The sequence below is a fragment of the Microplitis demolitor genome, chromosome 3 (genome assembly GCF_026212275.2).
Source record: "Microplitis demolitor isolate Queensland-Clemson2020A chromosome 3, iyMicDemo2.1a, whole genome shotgun sequence".
NCBI classification, from domain to species: Eukaryota; Metazoa; Arthropoda; class Insecta; order Hymenoptera; family Braconidae; genus Microplitis; species Microplitis demolitor.
In genome coordinates, this window is record NC_068547.1 from 7,098,032 (window position 1) to 7,124,566 (window position 26,535).

The 26,535-nt window shown below is 30.3% G+C and overlaps 1 protein-coding gene across 2 annotated transcripts; it reads right to left on the reverse strand.

Annotated features, from left to right (window-relative positions):
* Positions 1 to 1,246: 1,246 nt before the first annotated feature.
* Positions 1,247 to 26,184, reverse strand: LOC103572673 (uncharacterized). Of its 2 annotated transcripts, none has more exons than XM_014440477.2 (4): positions 25,943 to 26,184; positions 21,030 to 21,209; positions 12,494 to 12,705; positions 1,247 to 4,265 (listed from the first exon to the last, which is right to left on the reverse strand). In XM_014440477.2, the coding sequence occupies exons 2-4, from the start codon at positions 21,169 to 21,171 to the stop codon at positions 1,920 to 1,922; spliced, it is 2,700 nt and encodes an 899-aa protein (XP_014295963.1). In that variant the 5' UTR covers positions 21,172 to 21,209; positions 25,943 to 26,184; the 3' UTR covers positions 1,247 to 1,919. The 2 variants fall into 2 exon arrangements, with proteins under 2 accessions (XP_014295963.1, XP_008549605.1); XM_008551383.2 differs by having other exon boundaries at positions 12,494 to 12,708.
* Between the last annotated feature and the right edge of the window lie 351 nt (positions 26,185 to 26,535).

Here is a 26,535-nt window from a genome sequence, read left to right on the forward strand (position 1 = left end):
CATCATTCAAAAGCATCCATCCTGCTCTCGTGACTTCATAAATAATTTATCATCTCTTGCCACTAGAAAAGTCGATAGTGTTTTCAAATGGTCTCAAATAGACATAGTTGATGTAACAAAGAATCTAAAAATGACACTTCAAAAATCAAAAGGTAGAAACCCTGATGAACTAGACCTCGAATGATTGAGAGATCACATACCACAAATCTCACTTTTTCTGATGACCATTTTTAACTGCTTATTAATTACTGATACTTCTCCTAATGCTTGGAAATCGGTTTTTATCATACCTTTAAATAAGATAAATCCACTGAAGTTAATGTCAGATACATGACTCATAGATAATATATCTCACCTTGCCAAGATCTTTGAATGCATTTTCTTAATCAACTTATAAACTACCTCGAAACAAACAACATCTTAGATGAGCATCAATCTGGGTTCCGGAAATACCACCGTACACAAGCAGACCTGTTATTATCAACTGATGACATTCGTAAAGTGATTGATAGAGATGAGCTATCACACTGTAGAAAATGGGTTTCTCCATTGAGGTTATACGTTAGTTTCAATCATATCTTACATGCAGGTCGCAATCTACACTCAATCCTGACTCCTCTCCATCAGATGCTGTAAATAATACCTCTGGTGTCTCACAGGGATCAATTTTAGATCCAATTCTCTTTTTAATAGTCATAAATAGAGTATCAAAGCAACTAAAATTCTCAAAACATGGACTCTTCGCTAATGACAAATATACCTATCTCCATTTCAACCTTTCTCAATTAGACGTTGCTGCAAATAAACTTACTAATGATGTTAAAGCTATAGCTGATTGGGCTAAGAAGGCAGGTCTTGAAGTTAACCTTCAAAAGACAAAAGTTATGATCTTAGGGAGTAATAAAAAACTTAAACATCTCAACAACTGCAACCTTCCTCAAATAATTATTAATGAAAAAATTAGACCTTGTGTAAATACAACTAAAAATCTTGCTATTCACTTGTCAAACAATCTCTCCTGGGATGTTCATGTAGCTCATAGCTCGGAAGGTTTATGCCACTTTAAAAAAATGTATTTTAAGTCATTTATTTTTAACGAGAAAGTTCTCTTTATTGGTAGAAAATATAATTATTAATACAATAATTACATAAGATTGAGTAGAACTATATGATTGCATAAATATAAGATACGATCAGTTTACTATGTATATTTTAACTACATTAATAAATCTGACTCCATTTTTATTTTACGAGTAAACTTCTCCGAATTAATTTCACAAAAAAACTTATGTACATACCCAAAATTTTCTTATAGTTACTTTATATTTATCTTTTACGTTTTAAAATGATAAAATTTTATTATTGATTTATTCAATGTTTAATTAATAATATGTTCTTATATTAACTAGCGGTATCTGATTATTGTCGGAGTTCGCTAGTTTTTTTCAATAATCTAAGAAAGTTTTGTCAGCTTATTTAAAGAAAACTATTTGGTATTTTTTATTTCTGATTAATAAATTACAATAATTTTCATACGAATTTTTTTATAATACATAAGTGCCGTCGTTACTTCGGCAGAAATTATTGGAAAGTTTTATGTAGGATATACTATATTGCTATTATTATTTTGAATACTTATAAATTATAAAATATACAGTATTTTGGAATATCGTTGTACCATAATGGTATAAAGTCATTCAATATTTAAATTTATACAATAGTAGCTTAAACAATCGTTCATTATCATTCACTATAAATGTAACAGGATACATTGAATTTACTGAGTTGAATGTATATCCATTATCAAAAAAAGGATATGTACAGCGACATAGACGAATTTGTAATATACAACAATAGTATCAGGGTAACTGTAACACTCCGTAAGATAATCCTTAGCGAACACATGAGTTTGCGGCACACTAATATGGTACGTGAATATTCCGAGAGCGTGAACGTCGTCTACAAAATCGACAAACAGCGATGAGACAAGTGAGAGATAGAATAACTGCTAGACCGGCACCTAAACCAGCACCTGCCCATCCTGCAGGACCGACGACACCATTATTGTTATTTGATATAGGGCCTCCGCACATCTCTATGGACTCGTCGTCAGGCTCAAATAAACTGATATTGATTAAACCTAATGGTAAATTGTCAGTCGGACAATTGACGACTCCATTGCACAGAAGACGTTCAGATATGCAACCCGTATTACGTGGACATTGGAATCCACACTCTTGGAGTTTCTGAGTGTTAAGTTGACCACTACTATCTCGAGGTAGTCGAAAGAGCTCCGTCCAAGCAATCTTGAATGCTACCCTCGCCGGTGTCATCGATCCAGTGAATTGTATAACAACAGGAGGTGGTTCGCCGTCTGGTATTCTGGGTTGACCTAATTGTACGGCAGAAAATATTGGCATTTCTCTGACATAACTGACATTTTCACCACAAATCGCTAAGTAAGGTTCCGGTATACTAGCTAAAAATATCTCTAACTTTCCATCCTCACAAGACCTAGATGCAAACTTTATTTTGTCAAAGTGTAGCCATAAATCTTTGTCAGGATTAACTCGTAGTTCCCAAATACACTTGATTGACCTCGGAGGGCTGATGTAACTAAGAGCTTCATAACTAGGAAACTCTATCTCACCGTCTGTTGCTGGTGGTAGTAATGCAGCACCACAAAGTGGATTATGGACAAATTCGTAACTTGCTTTAAAGAGTGGCGATGATTGTTTAAAATAACTGGGTGCAGCATGACTACCATCAACAAAAAATTTAAGCTCCAGCTTTTCTCCTCGAGATACTACTTTTATAGGAGGTGTAGGAGGAAATAATTTACAAAGACAATGACCCTTGTCAGCTTCAGGAGTTGATTCTCGTACAATCACTTTATCAGCACGACTATCCCAGCAATGATTACATTGAGCATAAGGGTTTTCTTTAAAAGTGACAGATTCAATAGTCAGTATCACTCTCGCGAAAAGTCTTTTATCGGTAACAAAAGTATAAGTGCATGTTAAGTCATTTGGTGGGTCACCCGGCCGTTTATATAATAGACTATTGAGTGGTGAGCGTAGTCGACCCGAATGAGCTTTCCATGAAGCAAATGTTTCATCACACTCGGTATTAGGTACAGGTTCTCCAAATCTAGTGGCATTAAAAAAATCATAATGTGCCCAATAATATAATGAACTACCAGAATAACTTCCAGTTTTACTCTCAAATCTAACAAACATGGAATTTGACGTTGAAACAAAATCATGCTTTTCCATAGGTTTGCTAAAAGTATCGCAAAAGGTTTTTATAATTTTAGCATCATCTGGCCAATTGGCATCATAAAGTGTAAGACTTTCACCGCAGTCTCCGTCATATGGTGAAATAGGTGATTCAATTCGATTTACTCGAAAACTAGGAAAATAAAGCCTTGCTATTTCTCCTGGCCGACCTTTCAAAAGATAGGTACAACTAGTGTGTGGAGGATACCAATGTGCCACAGATAAAAATATACCTTCACCACCATTTTGAAGATTATCGCTGCTTAAAAGCCAATCGCAACTGCCGTTTTTAACTCCAGCTGTTTCAACATGAGCAGGCCAATTGCCAACATTAAAATGAAATCCAGTATTTAAAAGTGGACCAGCAGGTGAAGATACAAATTCAACGTAAAGATCTGCACTAGTACCAATTATGCTGTAAGGAAACTTTCCCATACCACAGAAAGTTCCGATAACTGGTGCAGTCTCATTCATGCCGTCATATACACGAATATAATCAAAAGGGCAGTGTTGCGATCCAGAACTTATTGGTCGCATTGGGCAAGTCATAATATTCTCGCATCGTTGCCCATCTATGTTAAACTCCTCGTTTTCAATATATAGTTTGATGAAAGGCTGCCGAGTATTAAGCTTATATTTGCAATGTAGTGCTCGAGGATATATGCCAGGATAAGCAGGACTCTGTACATAACAAGTCTGAAGTCGACAGTCTTTGAAATCACGTTCGCAGTAACTTCCAGGTACAACTATACCTCGACGATTCGGGTAAAGCTCAGGATGTTGACCATACCGTAGGTATACCTCAAATTGTTGCTCAGCTCTTGAATCAAAGCTAAAGTAAGTCTGGTCTGTGAAGTTGTCAGCATGAAAGAGAACCCTTACGAAACTGGTTTCTGATATAAACGTTTGCGGTTGTTCAGATTCACCACAAAAGACTCCAGGCTCTTTGCGATTACTCACTGATGTCTTAGCATTCCCATCGATAATCTGTAACAAATAAATTATGTACTGTAAATAGTTAGTGTATATAATTAAGATAGAGAAATACGAAGGATTATGGAAAACTCTCGCAGATTATTATTATAATTTTTAACCATCCCGAAAGAACTATCTCTAAACTTTACTTCAATTGAATCTACTGTCTTTCGTGGTGACATAACGCTGCTTCCGGCAAACGATAGAATACTCTACTGTTTTGGTATGGGCGCCAACTACCAGCCGTTCTCATTTAATATCCGGCATACATGCTATTGGAGCTTCGTTCTCGGAGCAAATTATCATATCACCCGAGGGCTTTCAGCCATCGTTCAACTTATTAGCTAACTCTCTTTCTCTTCCTTACTATTTTCAGTAATCTACTTTAATCAAATTTATTATGTTATAATAATTACACAGAAGATAATTTTACTAAATTTGTTTAATATTTTGCATATACATATATGTAAATATATACATATATTTAATTAAAAAAATTTTAATACTAAAGATATACAATGAGTTTATAGTCATTTTTAAGTAATTAAATTTAATGGAGGATTTAATGCTTACATGGAACTGAACCAACCATGAATTCACGAGCCGTGATGCGTCGTTTGCAAAGGCAAAATTGCGTGAAAGGGGTGTTCAGATTTGGCTATGTACCCTTTGGGCAATTTCGTGTAGCATCAATGGCGTTGAGCTCAACGTCCGGTTGATTTGGCTATAGGGTTTGCAGTTGCTACGCGTTAATTAGGCGTTGCGGCCTGTGTGTTTCCCACAAATTCTGTGTTATGTTTTTGCATATCAAGCTGCTTTTCGATCATATTTTATGTAGCTATATTTTAATTAAAAAATTGTAATTTATTATCAACGAATTAAATCATTATTATTATTTTATTTAATTAAATGAATTAAAAATTATGGATAATTGATTCCTATACAGTTCAAGCTTGAAATAATAATCGATCATTTTACACGAGATAAACGTATCAGATTTATATGCGATAATAATAATAATAAAAAAAAAGTAGACTGGCGTGTAATTAAATTCGAATTTACCATTTCTTCTTAAAATATTGATTATCGTATATTTTTTAACGTTTTCTGTACTCATAGCAGCAATTTGATTTTGCAATGGTCCATCCAAACTACGTGCTTGAAGATCCAATTGCAGTTAACTCGTCTACACTGTAACAACGTGCATAGCATATTTAATTACGACACGCTGAACCCTCTCATGCAAGTATTTCTCCAAGCGCAGAACGTACATTGGAAAGAAGTATACTTTCGAGTAGAGAGCGAATTCAAGAGTAAGACCGAGCTTGGAATTACATCCAGCGACCCTTGATTTTGTACTCGCATCGCGTCACATTCATTTTTTCTTGTTCAATTACTACAAACCTTTTTTTTATCCTTCATATATTTTTGTGTATTTTTTCTCGTATATGATAATCAAACAACGATGATTAATTGCTTAACTAATTTTCCGAGAAATAATAATTTAGATTTACAGAGATCTTAATTCTGGGCTCTACTCAGGGATTTCTAGATATATATATATATATGAGAAACATATAAGCCGAGAAACAACCAAATTTTTAAATTATAAAAAATAAATTTTAAAAAATTTTTAAACCGAGGCGGTAGAATATACATGAATCTTAATATATCTAAATAGATCTATATATTGTCAATATTTTTTAAGTAATTATATAATATGTCAATGTCAAAAAGATAGCAAAGAGTATTTACAAAATATTTCCTCGAAAGTATTGCTGAAAATAAATTTAAAATAATTAGAAAAAAAATATGTTACAAACATTCTAACAATTTGGAGGTTTCATATTGAACTATGTTTTTCATAGTTCAGAAAATCATTTTTTCCTCTCAGTATAGCATTTTTTTATGAGACCTTTTTTAAAAAAATTAAGCCAGAAATATGTTTTTATTCTCATGTACATACTTTAAAGTATTGATTTTATGACTTTTGAATACGTCATAAATTGTTCATTTATTATAAGTTGCTAACTTAGTTGACCCCGTAGAGGTATAACTTTATCACTTTACGGTCAAGTATTCGTTAAGCATGTCCAAACTAATACCCAAACATTTCATGATGGAAGGAGATGCACATGTTAATTAATAATTCTACTAAAGATCAAACTTTGTTAAAAAGTCAAAATTGATTTCATAATATGTTGGATATTGAGTTTTTACTTTTAAGAATAAAGACGAATATAATTTCATCATAGAGAATGAAACTCAGTGAATTGACGACTTGTACGAAATGGAAGAATCTTCTTCAAGTGTATATTAAATATGTAAACAGGATTACTTTAGATTGCAAGCGCATCACGTATGTAAATAGTTAGACAGATAGTAAAGTGTACATTCATATATATATAAAAAGTTTTATATATTATTCTAGAGAGTACTTCGTGCGTTGGATGATATAAATATAAATTTGCATTAACATAGATTGGCTAAATTACAAATTATATACATAAATAAAATTTAAATAAAAATTGCATTAAAGTAAGACTAGCTTTATAATACAATTTTTAATAAATCTTATTAATTTTTTTCTGGCACATTTTTTATTAGCTGGGTACGCAAACATATACTATTTTAAAGGTAAGTGTGTATTGTGTATACGTATAGATTCATAACCGCATGAAAAAGTTCCGAGTCTAATTTTTGATGGCGCTGTCGTCTTGCATGTATACTTTACACACTGATAATTTAATAATATTAGTTTTTTCATACATACGTTACATATACATGTAAAGAAATGAAGAAGCTACTAATGAGAAAAAATTAAAAAAAAAAAGTAAATAAAATTATTATATTTTTCATCATTATTATAAATGGGGTAGAGTTGTTAATTATTCATTCGAAAACATGACACGAAAATGTAAAGATATAAGTTTTGTAAAACAACATTGGCTGGGTATACCTTGCCACGTCCAGAGAGTCATTAATCTCTGGCAGCTTTCTCACTCGCTTCTCTTGTTCCCTCGGATTTGTATACATACACACATTGTATATGTAGATATACATTCATACATTTGAAACAGCCTTAACTCAGTATACGGAATTCAACAATTATTTATTTGGACTTTATATGGGTTCAAGTTATTCGGCACGTGAAGGTGTAACACAGCTACATTCAAATCTGTAGCTGGCCTTTAGACTTAGATAAAAGCTTTTAATGACTTTCATTTCTCAATCTCAAGATTAATTGCAACAGCTATTAATTAAATTTAGAAATACTAACAAAGAAACCTAAATAATGAATGTACTTTTATAGTATTAATTTTGTTGTTATTGCTATATTTACGGAATATTATAAGTATGTATTTATTGCAATGAATTCAATTGTAATATTATTTTATATGTCAGAGTTGACAATTTGTGTTAATAAATTGTAGTAAAAGCCACGAGAGGTTTAGCTATTTTTCAAGCTACATTTGTACACGACAACTAACAGTTATATTTTGTAATATCGATAACATGATGGATATTGGACACAGTTTGCAGTACCATGGCGATGCAATCAAAAACGGCTTTTGTAAATCTATAGTGTGTTTATAAATTCAATTCTAAAAGTTGAGAGAAAAAAATAATAAAAATTAACAAAAACAATATTTTTTTTTAATGTTTGCGACTGTATTGATCTAATATCGATTCTACTACAATTTTGCAAGTATTGTAAAAAATTATATAAATTTTATAAAACTTTTGAATCTACAAATAATTTATAAAACTATTTGTTGTAAAAATATTTATCTACAAAAATAAGTTCACGTTGATATTAATATCCACGAATAAGTTTTATGTATGTAGAGAGTATTTATTCAAATGGGATCTAAGTTGGTTAACTTTAAACTGCTTTACTACTTGAATTTGGAGTATAATATATTTTTTTTTGCATTAGTTTCCATCGCTTTTTCGTCTTACTTCTCTACTGTTGAAATCGCTGGCTGAATATTAAGATCAACAACAAAATTTTAACTTGTTCCCTGAAATGATTTGAATGTACATGGCGAGAAAAATTTTGACATTTAAGCAATTTAAAGTACAGTCAAGCTGTTGATTGTGAAAATAAATATTCATTTGTTAATTATTGCAATACGTATAGTTAATTTAACAACATTCTTATTAATTTTAATGATCTATAATATCGTTAATTAAACTATTCAATGTTTGTCTTCCAATGAGAATTCATTTTTTTATTTGAACCGTATTCCGAAAAGTTGCTATCGAGATTCAGTTATTTTGACGAAATAAGCTATCATTTTGTCATTTTACGTATTCGTAACGTTATATTGACGATATGATGGATCGTAATAGCGTTGATCGAGAACGTGAAACTTGCACAGTTAAACAAATATTAAGCTAACCACCAAAAAGCCTTTGTGAGCGTTGTGTCATATACTTCTTATTAGTAATTAACAAGCTTTTCTGTTATTATAATTGAGATAATCTAATTGAAATGGATATGTACCTATTATATAATCATAATACTTTTTACGGGCTGATTTTAATAATTATTTGGTATATGTTTACAAGTGGGGTTCACATGTATTTTGAAGATCAAAAATTCAAAAATAGACCAATGACTTTGATTCTAATTTCAACCGCAAGCATTTGTCCGCGGATTGAAGTTAAATTTGCTTAATTGGATGTTTATTAAGCGTCAATAAGGTATAAGTGTATGCTGGGTATAAAAATGCTCATATTTTGGGTTTTCCTGAGATTTTTCAGTTCCATGCTGCGATGCATCAAATGACATAATTTTTTTATTGTTCTATGTACTGACTCTTGGGTCAAACACCAAAACTTAAGATATATTCCTGTTTGCCATAACGTGTGTAGTTTCGCCTTAAGTACGTTAATGGACTCATCAGTAAGGTAGTAAAAATATTAAAATAACATGAAATATGCCGATTTTCCACTATTACAAGAGTTTAAAATTTTTCCAACTCTTTGTTAGACCTTTTTATCACCACCGTCCTTCTTATGGTATTATATAAAACTACTTATATGTATTAGAAAATATTTATGTTACGTTGGAATTTTTTTATTTTCTTAACACTATCCTTTTATTGCCTACAATAGATAAAAAAAAGTTCATGCTTCATCGTCGTCAATCTGAATGTTACTGCTTTTTTCGTAGATAAATATTTAAATATTATTTCTACTAAAATATCCGGTGAAAGTTTCCTATGATCAATAAATTAATATTAATTGAACTTTACAATATACGATACATTGTTATAAAATTTAGAATATTTAGTAAAATATATAACGTACTCCCCATACGAGAAACTTTATGAAATGATATGTTGGAATTTTATCGTGCTGTTGTATTTAATAAGCTTGAATATTATGGATAAAAGTTGGGCGAAGTTAAAATATTTCAGGTTAGCCTTTGAATTAATTACTTTGATGGCCATGAATATAATAAAAAATTTTATCTATGTATGAATAACTCGCTCGGCATGATTATCAAAGTCATCTTATTGGTATCATAAAGTTCTGTAAAAAATTATGTTATCTTTTTGATATAAAAAGATATCTTTATGACATTCATACCAAGCGGGAAGTATCTGAATGAACAAAAAAAACATTTTTCTAATTTTACATAAGTAGTGATGCGGAATGACCGTCATTTTGAGTTTTGGTCATAAGACGGTCCACTGGCAGTCTTGGGATTGACGGACCTAAATATCGTGTCAGTTCTAATGCGAAATGACCGTCATAAATTTTCCGGTCAGCGTCTGTCATTTTGGACCGTCAAAATTTTTTTGTCACAAATTTGGTCAGTCACATCAAGCTACATGATTTATGACCGTCATCAAATTTTCCGTCATGAATTTTGTTAGTCACAACCAACTAGATAATTTGACGTAATCTTTTTTGCAAATGATTAAAAAATTTATTTTTCCCTTTGTATTCTTATCTCGTTGTATTTTTAAGAAAATGGCGGTTTCAAAATTTGAATTAGTGTAAAAGTTAGAAAGGCGTTTGTAAAATGTCGCCACAATTGTGACGATCCGTCATTTTATGAACGGTCGACAGCCGGTCTTGTGACCATGACATGACGGTCAAAAAATGACCTGATGGTCAGCTTCACTATTCATATAATGTGAGTAAAAATAAATGAGAAGTTGAAGTCTACAGCCATTTTAGCCTTATACACTTTTGCTTTTTATATCGCGAACCGCTTACTTCTCCCCCTTTTTTTGAATGAATATTACGTACGATACGCGAAATTAAATGTTGTAATTTTTTTTTAATGATCAACTCTAGTGGGGCTCTGTGGAGGCGTAAGAATTGAATATTTTCACGTTTTTTTAGCCAAGAGAACTACAAACTTGAAATTCGGAATGAATATTACCTACGATACGAAAAAATCAATGGCTCAATTTTTAACTTCCCGCTAAAAAAATTGATGATTTTTAAAAATTTCGGGAAGTTATTGTTTTAACCCCGATTTTCGAAAATCGAGTTTCTATCAGATGTCAACGTTTCGAGGTCCTAGGAAACTACCCTGACTATTTTAAGAATGATGTCCGAGTGTGTGTGCGTGCGTGTGTGACCGGTCTATAACTTTTTAACTAATTAACCGATTTGATTGGAATCAAAAGAGCTTGTTGGCTATCAACTTTTCTGACAATTTCAGATCATTTGATCAAATAGACTCAAAAACATTTGCGAATTATAAAAAAAAAAAAAAATTTTTTTTTTTAGTTTTTTATTGATTTCTCATAAATGAGTTGAACGATCGACTCCAAAATCTAATCAGCTCTAGAACTTTATGAAACGCATTGATTGCCGCCTTAGCTATCTCAATCGGTTAATTTGTTCAAGAGATATCGCGGGGAAAAGAAATGGTAAAAAACAGTTTTTTCAAGTATCTTTGAAGTGGCTCCTCCAATCAATTCCAAAATCTAATCAGCTCTAGAACTTTATAAAACGCGTCGATCGCCATCTCAACCATCTCAATCAATAAATGCGTTCGAGAGATATCGTTGTAGAAAGAACGGGTAAAAAACGGGTATTTCCAAATATCTTCGGCTGAACCGATCGATTTCAAATTTTAATCAGCTCTAGAATTCAGTAAAACGCGCCGGTTGCGACCTCAAATGTCAAAATCGGTTGATAATTTCAAAAGATATCAGCGTTGAAAAGTTAAAGAAATAACATTTCATGTTATTTTTTCTGGATAAATCAAAATATAATGTACTAAAATGTATCTGAAATCATACTGACTTTTCATATTCATAGGTGGGGCTGTATGGGGACAAAAGAAATGAAAGTTTTTTATAGTTTTCGGCCAAAAGACCTACAGACTTAAAATTTTAAATAAATATTACTTACGAAGCCAGAAAATAAATGGCTTTAATTTTCTTTATAATAATCAACCTACTTGTTAGTTTGCGAGGACGTAATATATGAAAATTTTTACAATTTCTGACTAAACGACCCTCCGCCTAAAATTTCTAAATGTATCTTATGTATAATAAGAGGAATTCAAGAACGTGATTTTTTTTATGAAATCGACTTCTATGGAGTTTTTAGCGGCATAAATATTCACGTTTTTCAGCCAAAAGACCAATAGAATTGAACTTACAAGTATATATTATTTGCGAAACAAGAAAATCAATAGCGTAACTTATTTTTAGAAGATCGACTCTTTCAGCGGTTTGTAAGTACGTGAAAAATGTATTTTTGTCTTATTTTCTGATAAAAAAGTCAACTGATATTTTTATAATTAAATAAAAATGAGTACCAATAGTAGTGATATTAATAGAAGTACTAAGGATAACTATCTGCTGACCCTCCGACATATCTACTAATAAAATAATAAATAACGTTTTAATAAAAAATAAATTTTATTATTGAATAATTATCAATATTTGAAACGTTTGCGACTCGATATATGCAACAGATCAATTTGCCCATTATCCATGATGTTTTTAGTTACTCACACAAGCATAGGACATTCGCGTCGCGTGATTCACTTGAATGATCAAACGTTTGAAGTATCAATCATTGCTATCGTTTGACGAATTAACCGTGATGTAGAATGACGCACTATAAAATTCTGAAACGATTCTCCAACATTTTTATCGTACACCAATTCAACAAAGAATTTAATTATATCAATGTTTAAAAAATCATGAATAAAAAAAAACCAACATGAACTATGTAAAGTTGTGTTTACTTACTTGTAAAAAACCTCCGACACAATGCGTCGCATTGGCAAGAACTCCAACTTTGAATTTTTTGAACCGTACTCGAAGGATCCAATCTCGAGGAGTACCACGAAAAGCTCGAAACCGATACCAGCAAGTTAAAGGTTTACCCCAAGTCCCTGAAGTAACAGCTGGACTGGAAACGTCCTCATATATATCGACAGTTTTATTGCAGTGATCTCTTTCTGCTGCAAAGAAAGACAAAAAAAAAAAAAAAAAAAAAAAATAATTGCCATTTAGTTGGAAAAAAATCAGGATAAGCAATAATGTAAATCTAGAAAAAAATAATGAGATCCATTAAAAATAAATTGAATGAAGTATAGTGGCATTTCAGTATATTGTGGAGAGAAAAGTAAAGTGTCGAAATGTCGTGTAATTCGAAGCGTGACGATGCATGCACGTATATCCAAGTAATAAGACCGACATGACGCGTCGAGCACCACATGGAACGTGATGCTGAAAGCCGCTGTCCCCCAAGCACGTTTACTCTTCAATCGTTTTCTATTTTATTTTTTTTTTATTTCAAACTTGTAAACTTTGTACTTTTCTTTCTTCATTTTTAACACATTGTTTGATTTCTCTATTTTTTTTAGTACAGCTTCTTTCAAACTTGTTAGGAAATTAAACCGTCAGTAATTTCCAGAGACGTTCATTTTAGGAAGTCGGGTAAGCGGATGAGGTCAGCGTCGAAAATCAGAGTTCTTGTTTCCGTTGAAAGAACAGTAAAGTATTATAGTATAGCCTTCAAATGTGTAGAGTAACAGTAAGGTAGATGAACAAAGAAGAACAAAAGAAAATGAGTCCTGGGAGAATTTCGGTACGGAAGAAATCAATATTTGACCTCTTCGTTACATTGTCAAGTGTCAAGCTAACATAATTTCCCTCTTTCTCGCTCTCTTTTCTGCTGATTAAATGCGAAAATAAAAAACTTTTTTCAATTAGCTGTACGAAAATCGACAGTGAAAAATATAATGACGGATAACGATATTAATTTAATTATATGAATTCTGACGTATAGTTAATTTGATTAACGTTGATTAGTAGACTATTCTACAGATTCAATTATAATCTTGATGGGATGTAGACATTTCATGCCATACAAAAGTCGAGTCAAAAATAACAAGTTGACTGTAAAAATATATATGAAGACAACAATATTAAATTCAATAGTTGCATGCGCGTGGTCAGCAACGATAAAACACGAGTGAGGTGCGCGGTAGAATTTACAAGTCGATTCACGAACTATTTGAGCGCTAACGGTCGAATGGGAACTTCGTCACACGTTTTAAACTATGTTAGGACGTGCATCATTTCAAATATTTACATTGTCAACAATGATAAAATTTTATATTAATAAAATAATAATGTTACATCATAGGGCAATAATTTTATTTCATTTTTACTATATTTTAAAACGAATTATGCATGATCGTGCATGACCGTTTTTTTAGGGTAGTCATTTAAAATACATTTCAGGGTGTATTTAATATCTATAGATTGCTTATGGCGTTTCAATTTTATTTGAAAAGTGTGTCAATTTTGACTATACACATGGTTTTAGAGTGTTCGAGCTCGAAAGACTCGACAATACTAATATACTCAAAGGTATTTTTGAGCTCAAAGCGCTCGAACATGTATCAACAATAATGATTTCGAGCTCAAGGAGCTTGAAAACCACGGGAAGTTTCGGAGCTTGCATGCAGATTCAACCGTTTTTAGATTTTTTTTTCTATAAGAGATTAACGTGATGAATAAATAAACTACAAAAATTTTACTGAAAAAAAAAAAATTTGTCTCCTTCAAAGAAAGATACAAACAAAAAAGTTTTTGTTTTGTATAAAAGCCTGGAACGTCACAAATGCGGGTCACTAACGATCGATAAATTGACTTTTTTCTTTTTGACATTATTTTCTTTTCTGTTCTATTTTGCTCTATCAGCATCTTCCTCTGCCCCCAATAATTTTTTGCTTTAGTCATTTGTTATATTCTTTTTTTTCCTCGCGTTGTGGTGCACAACCAGCTATAGTCACTTATTACATGCCTTCAGGCTATGCTAGCAATATAATAAACGCGAGGGGATGAAAAGCGCATCGTATGGATGAACGATAATACCCTACGGAGCATAAAATAATGTTAATAGAGCGTTGGCTTTCTCTTCAGTTGAAAAATAAAAGTCATTTAACTCTGTTTTCATATTTACATTTTTAATTCTCTTACTATCACAATGTTATTATTTTCTCCCATTTTATTTAAATTTATATTCATATTGCTGTCGTACAAATTATAATTGAAACGATAATTTTATTAGCCAATAAATTTTCCTTCTCACGTAATCAATTAAAAACATTTTTCAAAATCAATATTATACAGAATGTGTACCCAACCACTGGTAAGGCATTCCATACATTTTGATAGCTCTTTGTGTGTGGGTGCGTATGCACTTAGAGATAAAAATCAGTAACTGAAACTAGAAAAAAATAGCGAAATACGGAGACAAATATTTTTCTCAGTTACGGTAACAAATCAGTTTTAGTTAATGTAACAATTAAATTTAGTTGCAGTAACTATTTTGTAGTTAATACAACTTTTATAAGGTTGATCTAACTAACTAAAAATAGTTATATTAAATTCAAAGAAATCATTGAATGAACTAAACCCTAATAGGTAGACCGATTTAACTGTGATACATTACTTTAATTAACATTAAAACGTTTTATGATTCATAAAACCATTATTAAATTATTTGCCTAATGTATGAACGATTGTCAAAAGTTTGAAGACAAACGTGTAGTTGAGAACACTAAAGTAAAATTATTATATTGCCATATCCTTTACAGGAAAAAACGATAGGCTTAAGCATAGCCGAGGTTTAGCAAAAAATTTATTAACTTTAGGGAAGGCTTAAAACCCAAGTTGGCCCAAGTCTGTTTAGGCATCGAAATAATAACACCGAGGCAAGCTTGAGTGACAATATTATGCAAAGACTGCATCTAAGTATTGGCCCAATACTGAAGGCCAGTTTTAAGCCAAGACTGAAGCTAAACAAGCACCTACACGGGAAAACATAAATAAAACTGGCTACTATGTCAGATAATAGCCAGTGCCATCTGTAGAAAAAAAAAGTTTGGAAAATCCAAAAGTTTACGCTTCGAACGATTATGATCCAATAAAATTTATAAATTATTAATGTTCATTTTTAATTACAAAATTTTTTAATAAACATCTAGCAAGAAAATAGTCGTTTTTCCTTTTTAATTTAGTTAAATCTATAACAGTTGTCAATAAAAAAAATTTTTTAGATGGTAAAATGAACCTTATGATACTTAGAAAAATTTTTTTCTTTACTTTTATGTGGCCCAGTTATTATAAAAGTTTTCTCTGAATCCTAGAGAAACCCTAGACTCACCCTAGAGAAAACTCAGAAAAATCTCTCCTTTACTTTTATGTGTTCGAGTTATTATAGAAGTTTTCTCTAAATCCTAGAGTCACCCTAGACTCACCCAAGAAAAAAATTTTTCGTATGACAACAATGTTTTCGAGCTCAAGGAGCTCGAAAATAACGGGAAGTTTTGAGGCTGGCCCGCAGGGTCAACTGGTTGACCGATTTTTTTGTTAGTTAACACTAATATAAATTGGAATTGGCAATAATCTTTGCATTTACTCAGAAAAAGTTAAAAGGATAAGTTGATTCTTTGTTTGGACGGCAGTTCAAAAGAAAATATTGATATCGTTCCAAGCTCTTGATTGTCATATGATAAAATTACAGATAGTATAACGAAGAGTTCGTGAATGGGATGGCCTAAAGTTTTTGTAAGGTGTACCCAATGGGAACCCTATAGGGTATGCCTAATTGAGAGACGGTTAAACCCAATTGGGACTCAATAGAGACTACCCGATTCGGATCATCTTGGGCTATGGGTTACATTCCAACGTTGAGTTCCTTATTGGGAGCCCAATTAGATACCAATAGGTCTTACTTCTTTTCTAGTCGGGATAGATGTTAGGTTCGAATTCTCCATAAGGTAGTAGTGAAAATCCAACTCTCAAAGAGAAGAGCGAGCATGTAGGTATGATATTAATATATCAATACAGTGTAAAAGTAATTATCCTTGTACTTCACTTGAATTCAGAATGAAAAAAAAAAAATTAATTTTTCAAATTTATCATTGTTGAAATATTTGAAGGCACTAAACTTATACTGTCGCTATAGCTAAAAAATTCTTAATAGTGGTAGCTATATTTATATTGTGGTAATAATTATATCGAATGAGGCTTGCTAACTATCAAAGTACGGTTGTCATTACAATTTTTTCTAGACATGCTGAATAAGAAACTGTTAAATTTACTAATAAATAGTCACCTTAACTATACTTTTTTGTTACTGTTAACTAATATCATATCACTTGAAGAAACTGTAGTTAATACTGAAGGTCTCATTCAACTATGTTTATCGTTCAGAAAACATTTTTTTTTCATTTAGTGAACTTAATTATATCATAATATATTCAATTGATCGATTGTATACACAGATGTAACCTAATTTGTTAATAGTTGTACTTTGTGTATCAATGAAACGCATACTGTATAAAAACTCACTAATTGATAGATGCGTTGGGATAGTAAAATAAATAAATTAACCAACCGATGAATATTCTAGTTAGAATTTTGTTTAATCAAAGTAAAGTGATTTGTATATGTATATAAAGTAAGTTTAACTATCGATAAATATCATCACTAATGAGACTCCTCGTCAGTAAATTTAAAATTGGGTCAAAATTATTATGATGATGATTGGAAAAGTTGCTTTTATAAAGCATACTTGGAATTTGAATGTCGATAAAAGTGTGAGTCATCCCTCAATACTTGAGGCGAAAAAGTTATAAAAAGGCATTACTGTACATACAATTTTTAGCTCCTTTTTCATAAGCGAATTGTGTGGGACACGGGTCAGAGTTTAACCGACGAATACGTCAAATATCGGAGCAAAATGCCTTTCCCTCACAATTCCGTTTCGGTCACTTTGTTTTCTTCCCATTCTCTCTTTACTAATTTTTTTTTATTTTGGTGAAAAATTGAAGAAGTTCAAATTTAATATTAAGTTCGGAGTATAAAAAATAGAAAAGTAAAGTATGTATAAGTGCTGAGTAACTGGTGCTACAAAACGGATACTATATTGAAAAGGTATAAAAAACTGAACAGAACAAAAAAGAGAAAACGTCATGAAGAACGGCGGAAAATGCCGATGGGTGAGAATTAAAGTTTTGCAAGCCGGTGCGGCGGTGAGCATTATCGCTGGAAGTCTAAACTTAGAAACCCCCAAATGCGTTCACCCTCCGGGTCAAAAAGTTTTGTCGTCGGGACGGGACAAGATAAAAGAAAAAAGTCAGGTAAAAGAAAGAGTTAGTAAGGTAAGTTGTAGAACGTCAAGGAGATAGAGGGTAAGAGGGAAAAATAAAATAACGAAAAACAAAAAAGAAAAAAAAATTAAGCTTAAGACGAAGGATTGGTGCAAACCGCAGTTTCACAGGCAAGCTGAGGAAATCCTTTAAGGGGATTAGAAGGTGTACGAAGTAACTGGTTTTCACAATCCTATCTAACGAATCCACTAAGTTCATACTTTCATGTCGTTCTTTTTATAGTCCTTAGGCATTTTTATTGATCCGCTTTTATGAGTTAGTTGATGTATTTATGAACTTTCTAGGGTGCTTAGTTTGAGATAACTATTTTTTTTCCAAAACCCATGCCAGAATATTATTGTATAGATTGAAAAAAAAATCTCACCAAAGATGAGCTCTTTATTTTAATTTTCAGTACTCGCTAAATGAGTATGAAATTTTCCCATTTAATTAACGGATAATTTTTAATTTTTTTTCCAATTATCTATAGCTCCACAGCATTTTAAAATATTTAGGTCATAGGTAAAAATCACTGAGAAATCTTTCCTCTTTAAAAGTGCTTGTAGCGAATTTATGTTTTGTAACCGTCATTACCGGTAAAAAATCTTAAAGCCAATTTTTTTTCGAATTTCATGGTTTTTATATTTTACTCGCAAACCATTGACTTTATAAAGTCGTATACGACAAAATTGTACAGGACTTTTTTTTGTAGGGAATTTGATTTCCCATAAAGAAATTATTCAAGCTATTACCCCCTAGAGCTAGTAGTTTTCGAGATAAATCCAATTAAACATCTCAACATTTGAAAAATTGCTGTTTTATCTAAGATTTTAGTACTTTTTTAGAAAATTATGGCCGAAGAAATATTTAATACATCATTAAAAATATATAATGTAATACGAAACTGTCTCCTATTACCCTTCTCCGTCTTTTCTCAACTCAATCCAAATTCTATTGTTTGACTATCAGAAGCTTTTTTAATGACTACCTCTCTCAGTACAAAAATAATTGTTTCATACTTTTTATATTTGCATATAAATGAATGATATACGTATTTTTATATTTTATCCTCATGCATTATCTATGATTTCAGGATGATTGTATTAAACAGTACACGGAGAGAATACAAAATTTTTAATTTTAACTATTTAAAATGGTAATCAAATTGTTCGCTGGTAAAATGATTAGTTTTACCAATGAAAATGATAACAGTTACAATTGATGATGGTAACGGTTACAATCAAAGATGGTAACTGTTACCATTCAAAGTTGTAAAAATTTTTAACTATGAATGTGTGTATGCATGCGTGTGTGCGTGTGTACGCATGTGTGTGCATGTGTACGTGCGTAGGTATATGTGTACATGTGTGTACGTGTATGCGCGTGGGTGGGTGTGCATGTGTGCTTGGGTCTGTGTGTGTGTGTATGTGTGTGTGTGTGAAATTAATCACATCGACAGTTGAATAAATTACACATAGACAGACGTCAGTCTTTAAAGCTGATCTTGAAATTTTTTATTAGCTTAGATGTTCATCATTATTTAGGTTGATAATAACTATTACAATCAGGTTATTAAGAATTACGATGTTTATAATAATAGTAGTAATTATTTAACATTATAAAAATTATAATTTCTGATTATCATGAATAATTGTAAATTGTATCATATAGTTTGTATAGGTACTGCCATTCAGATTGTTCATTTAATAATTTAAATGATGTTTTCTATCATTAAATTCAGTTTAAAAATTTTACTATAACTTGATGTTAATTTTTACCACAAAATTACCTCCGTGTACTGAAATCAAATCCCCTACAAAAAAAGTCCTGTACATTTTTGTCATAAAGTCAATGGTTTGCTAGTAAAATAAAAAAAAAAACATGAAATTCGTGAAAAAATTGACTTTAAGATTTTTTATTGGTGATGACGGTTAACAATATGAAAAAAATAGTATTATTATATTAATTTTACGGTTCGTCTATTGGTGTACAATAAAAGGAACCCGTGTCCAATACCGGAACAGTCAGTCATATTAATGTTATTAATGTTATCGATAGATATTAACGGTGAGTTTTAATTACTTTTATATAATTTGTTTTTGTATTTGCATTTTGAATGACGTAAAATTCAAGAAAACATTTTAACAAAATTTTAATAAATAGTATTATTATATTAATTTTACTGTTCGTCTATTGGTACACCAAAATGAACCCCTACCTTGTACCGGAACAGTCAGTCATGTTAATGTTATCAATGGACATTAACGGTGAATTTTATTGATTGGCTAAATCAAGTGCAATATTAATTATTACTGGAGACCTAATATTTAATGCAGCAAGTATGGTTGTTATAAAAAATGCATTAAATATAGATAAACTCTGATTTAAATCATAAAAAATACATTTTTGTGTTCAATTTTTTTTTTTAATCATTTTTATAGTGTAACCTTGAATGATTTATTTTGTTTCCATTCTTTAGTTCAAAATATTTATTTTTTATTAAATATTTAGTCAATTTTTATTAAATATAACTCATTATATTTACTGTTCTGATATTAGGACAACCAAATTCTGGTATTGGGACAAGACTATTTCAGCGTTCCGGTATTGGGTCTTTGGGGTGTCATAGAAAAAAAATTTTTTTTTACATTCAATTAACAAAAATTAACTAATTTGATAATTTTTTAATTGGTAAATGTCTCTTCTATCTAATATATTAAATTATTTTGATTTATAATCGATTTGAGTATTTTTAAAACGATAAAAATCAGTCGTATACCCTTCGTCGTTCCGATATTGGGACATTTACCTTATACAGTAACATTTTGGAATATGGGATTTGGAAAAAAAATAGTCATCTCAAACGAAACACCCTAATGTGTTATTTATATAAAATAAAAAAAACCTATAGTTTATAGTCCAGATGTAAAATATGTGCAGGCAACGATTACACAGTACATAGAAAAAAATTTTTATTTGCAAGTCAGTAATTCGGGGCTGTAATAAATTAACAGAGTAAGCCGAAACACTTAGTTAGGAACTACCACACATTCATTTAAGCTATTTGTATAGAGGATAACGAGCTATTAACTTGTAGATGTAACTACTTTTACCTTTGCGAATTGCTGCGGGGCTGGGATTCACCAAAAGAAGAAAAACTAACACGAGGAACGTCCATGATGAAGCTGAAGTTATGCTTAAAGTTAAAAACACCATTCTATTTTTTCTTTCCCAGTCTTGAAGACTGTCAATCATCCTTTCTTTTCAGCTGCCTCATTTGAATTTATTTGAAACTTGAACAAAAACCAGAAAAACAAAAAAAAATTATCATGATAGATTAAAGTTTTTATTTATTAGACTTATATATATTTTATATTGCCCATATAAATTTAATTTTAGTATACAAATGCTCTAACAGAAAACAAAAGAAAAATATTTTATTGGTATAGTATATTATGATTGTTTGACACTTTATATTGTCAAAAGGTGAAAAATAGAAATTATTATTAAATAAAAATGGTTATTTTAAAACGAGAATCGAAAAATCAACAGTCACAAAGTTATTTTTCTATTTGTCTGTGCACGTTTTCTACTCTCTTTGATCCCAGCTCGTTTCTATAGTTTTTCCCCGTTTTCCCTTTTCTACTTTTATTTGGTCAGAATTTCTATTCACCCACCTATTCTCACATTCACTTCTTCCCCTTACCCTTCTATCCTTCGTCAATAGCCGGACTAGCACGTTCCGTTTTTCCTACCATTCATTGCGCGCTCAATTCTATGCCATACAAAACTTCATATGTATTGCATATATAAAAGAAACAAAAAATGAATATCTAAACTTTTTTTATGAATTTCATATAAATATATGTCATTAAAATTTATTTACATTTATATATATATATATTTTTTTTTTATTTTATCATTCATTTAAAAGTACTTATGCAAATGTCAAAGGTTTGTTGAATTAATACAAACTTTTAATTCGAATTTACAATTAAATATATACAGTTAATATTAAAGTAAAATTTTATAAGTACATACAAACAATTTATAAATTTTAACTATGATACTACGTTTAAATGTTACAACCTTTTATATTTTTTAAATTTATTTGATAACTAATATCAATAATTTGATGTGTTTTCTTAAATAGTTATTAGTTACCTTAGTATTTCTGTAAAATATATTTTATTGATCGGGTAGAGTTCGACTAATTTTTAAAATTTAAAATCGGTCTCTACCTGAAAATAAGTGAAATATTGCTGCTTATTGAAAGAAAAAAGTATTATTTCCTAATCATGTGTATGCACATTGCACTTCTCGTAAGCAATCTAAATACGAAAATAAGTTACCAATTATTTAAATGTATTATAACTTTTGTTAAAATAAAATTAAAAATAATTATGAAGTTATTATTATCTTAAAGTGATTTCAACATAAATATTGTTCTATTTTACAAAATTTCAATCTATCATTTCTAAACTCCCTGATCAATGCCACCTAATTTCGATTTTAAAAATTAGTAGGACACCAAGATACTAGAAAACAAATGTTTTTTTTTCTCTTCGTAAAACGTTCAAAAGTTATGGCTATTTGAAATTTCCACGATTTTTCGAAAAAAATCAGTTTTTATCCACTTTCAAGTTCATATAATATCCAAACTAATACTCATAGACAATTTCCGTAAAATGTATTTGAAAGCTTGAGTAATAAGCTTTAATTGATGACCTTAAACTTCATGTTTTGACCATTTCTTCCAATAATTTATTAGCCTTGAAAGTTTTAATAGAGTCAAAAAATTTTGAAAATATGGTTTTCATTCCTCATAACTTATTTATTTCCCATTATAATCAAATTTTGTCAACTGTACTTTATCGTGAACGAAATAACCTGTAAATTTCACAGCTATTTCATATTTTAAAAGTATTTTTTTTATTACTTGTGATATTTCAAATGTACCTCTAATCCTATGATTATTACTGTCTTGACATTACTATAACACCATCAGTTCTCATCGCATTCTAATAAAATTTTGTACGCTTATACTATAGGCGATTTTCTTGTTTAAGTTTGAAGATCGGCTGAATCGATCGAATAGTATTTAAGTTATGGCTGTTTGAAATTTTTATGATTTTTCGTAAAAATCAGTTTTTAATATCTGTGAAAGTTTATATAACTTTAAAACTAATATTTATAGACAATTTCTGTAAAAAGTATCTGAAAGCTTGTCGAATAATTTTTCATTTATGGACTTAAGCTTTATGTTTTGACCATTTCTTTCAATAATTTGACAGCCTTGAAAATTTTTATGGAATCAATAAATGTTGAAAACATGGTTTTCATTTCACATAGATTATGCATTTCCCATTATAATTAAATTTCGTCAGTTGTATTCTATTGTGAATAAAATAACCTGTAAATTTTACAGCTATTTTATATTTTAAAAGTATTTCTTCTATTACTTGTGATGTTTCAAATGTACCTGTGCGCTCTATGATTATAACTCGTCTTGTGATACATTTTATTATGCATGTATATTTTCGTTCCTTAGCATATAAGTATACACTAATATTAAGCAGACTTCATTTTATTTTTTATTTATATACTATTTTATGTATTTTAATTATTTTAAAAATAAAGAGTGAATTATAAATTAGAGCAAGATTATAATGTATAACTATATCTACGATTTATGACTTTGTGAAAAATATAACAAAATATTTTTATATTTTGTTAAATAATTTAAAAATATAAAATTTATAAATAATGAAGTACCACTTAATGAATTAATAATTTCGTCGAATAATTATGTTTTTTTCTTTGTATAAATGCTAAATATAAAAAATCAATATGTTCACAGATTGATTATCTTATACGAAGAGATAATAATTCATGTCAGCATGCGACAGATTTAATTCTATTGATAAACATATAGGCAAGTTGTATCCCGAGTCGAAATCTTAGTTCCGTTTTAGTTGAAATTTTTTCTCGACTTAATTCCAGAAAAATGCACGATCAAAACAGACCTTGTATTATTGGGTACTGTATGAGCGTACGCCTGGTTTAGTCGTATGACGAGGAGTTTTCTCCAAGTACGAGTTTACAATGAAACCAGACGTTGAATAGTCATAATATTAAATATAATAACAACGATAAAAATAATTATTATTTATTATAGAAAAAAAATGAAAAATCTAAAAACACGTCAACACGTTAGAAGTGACACCACTGTTTTAATTATGAAATCATAATGATGAACTTTTTGAGGTAGGATTTGAAAGAGGCAGAATATTTATCAGACTCTATGACTTACTACACTCATACTATTAACCAAATTAAGGTTAACGTAGAAAGAAATGATTGACGAAAAATTGCAATTCCCGGGATTCGAACCTATCACCTAGCGCTCGCCAACGTTAATCATTACAATACAAAATAGTGTTGGTTACTCATTATGTTATTTTAAAATAAATAATTTAGTTGAGACGAGCCCTGTTGTCAGTTAATTAGCTGATTTATTTTGATCACAATAACTCCCAAATGAAACGGCTTACGGACCTAATTTTTTTTTTAATAGCATTAGTTAGTGAGTGCAAGAACTCTTTCGTTAAACACTATCCAACTTTTTCGATTTAATTGTAATTAATTAGAACTTAAAAACTTATTATTCACGAAAACTTTAGCTGCAATTTTTCTTACTGATGTTATTATTTATGCACTTATTATCTTTTTTCTTTACCAACTACTAGCAGTATTAGCGTAACAGTAGTTTTAAAAAAAAGAGCGACATCTAAGATAAAAACGCAGGATATTTAGACAAAATAGAAAAATCGAGTGACAATAGAGCACTCTCAGCGCTTTCGCGCTTGAAGTGTGCAAAAAAAAAATGCAACCAAAAATAAGAATTAAAAAAAAAAATAAATTTAATAATATAAAAGATGAATAAAAAAATTCATAATAAAAAAAACTAATGTTATTAAATAAAATTAATAATTAAAAATAAAATGAGCAATTGAGTTGGGCACTTTAGGATTTTCTAATTTTTTTTTATTTTTAGTATTGCGTATAGTATCCACGAATATTATCATAATTATTGAATTGGAAAGAATCATACAATAATACTAATAATATTAGTAATAATTATAATTATAATTGTTTTATTAGTATTATAATATTTTATTATCATTTTAATATATTATAAAGGAATGATTTATTAATTATTATGATTATGATTATTATTATTATTGTTATTTAAAAAAAAAAGTGACTCTAAGTGAGATTCGAACCCGCGTCCGTAGATTTCAAGGACTATTTACATAATCATTGTTATTATCCTTACTAATATTATTATTATGATTATTATTATTATTTTACGTCTTGTACCATTGTAAAAAATTTTAGAAAAATGATAACAATAATAAAAATGTGGGTAATGTTTACGATCAAAACAGCATTTTGTAGGTCTGGTTTGGTCGTACTTATACTATCGTATAATCATACTTTAACACACGCATCACTATTTCAATGCGTCATAGATAATCACCCCGAATTTGATAATGGCATAGACCCATTGTTTTATCAGCATAAATTATTTATAGAGAAATATGACAGTCACAAAGAAGTTAATTTTTAAGATATTTTATACCTTCAAATAAACATCAATAAATTACATATTATTTATTTAGAATTAAGTACAAATATCGCGTGTCCAAAACATGCTTATTCCTAAAAATTCGTTACAATTTACAAATAATAATGTAACTGTGAGTGGAACCGACACTTGAAAGCTTACGATCTGTCGTGTGTCACGCGAGCATAATTCCCACGGGAACCTGTATCGATCCATTATATTGACATCCTTTCTCTCTTCTGTTGTCATTTAATGCGACGATTTAACTAAATTCTACACTAGCTATTTACGCATATCCACATCAAACTTTTAACAACTATGACTAAAGTTGTCCCAAATAAATAAAGCTGACAATTAATTTATATGGTGTATTAATTAAAAAATTATTTAATTCACCTGTCGTTTCACTTTAGTTGAAAACGATTTTTTTTAAACATTTTTTAAAATATATATCTATATGCTTCTTTGCTTATCCTTAAAATTTACTTTAAGAATCACAAGTATCTTATTTATGTATCATCTAAAATATAATTTCATTAAAATATCACTGTCAACAAGTCACACGCGTGAATAAACGGACTACACACTCGGGTATTGAGAGCAAACTAGACTAGTATGTAACATTGACTCGCTACGAAAGTTGGTCGACACATGAAAGCTCAGAGCATCAAGTACGATTGGGCTGCTGGCGGGTCGAAGCTTGCGCAAGCTCCCTTGTACAGCAGAAATTCTAGTATAGGGTGGGAGACTATGAGAATAAAAGAAGACGAATAAGAATGAGAAGACTTTACCAGTTGAAGAGACCTTAGCGTAGCCGTTTTTTTTATTCTGTTCGTTTTCCTGCCTAAAGTCTTTCTTATCTATTCTATATCGTTCTATTTGTTGGTTGTTGATCAAAAACATTGTTTGTTTCTTTAAACTTGAAGATTTTCTTTTATCCCTCGGCTCCATCATTTTATAAAACAATAAAAAAATAAGTGTTAACCAAT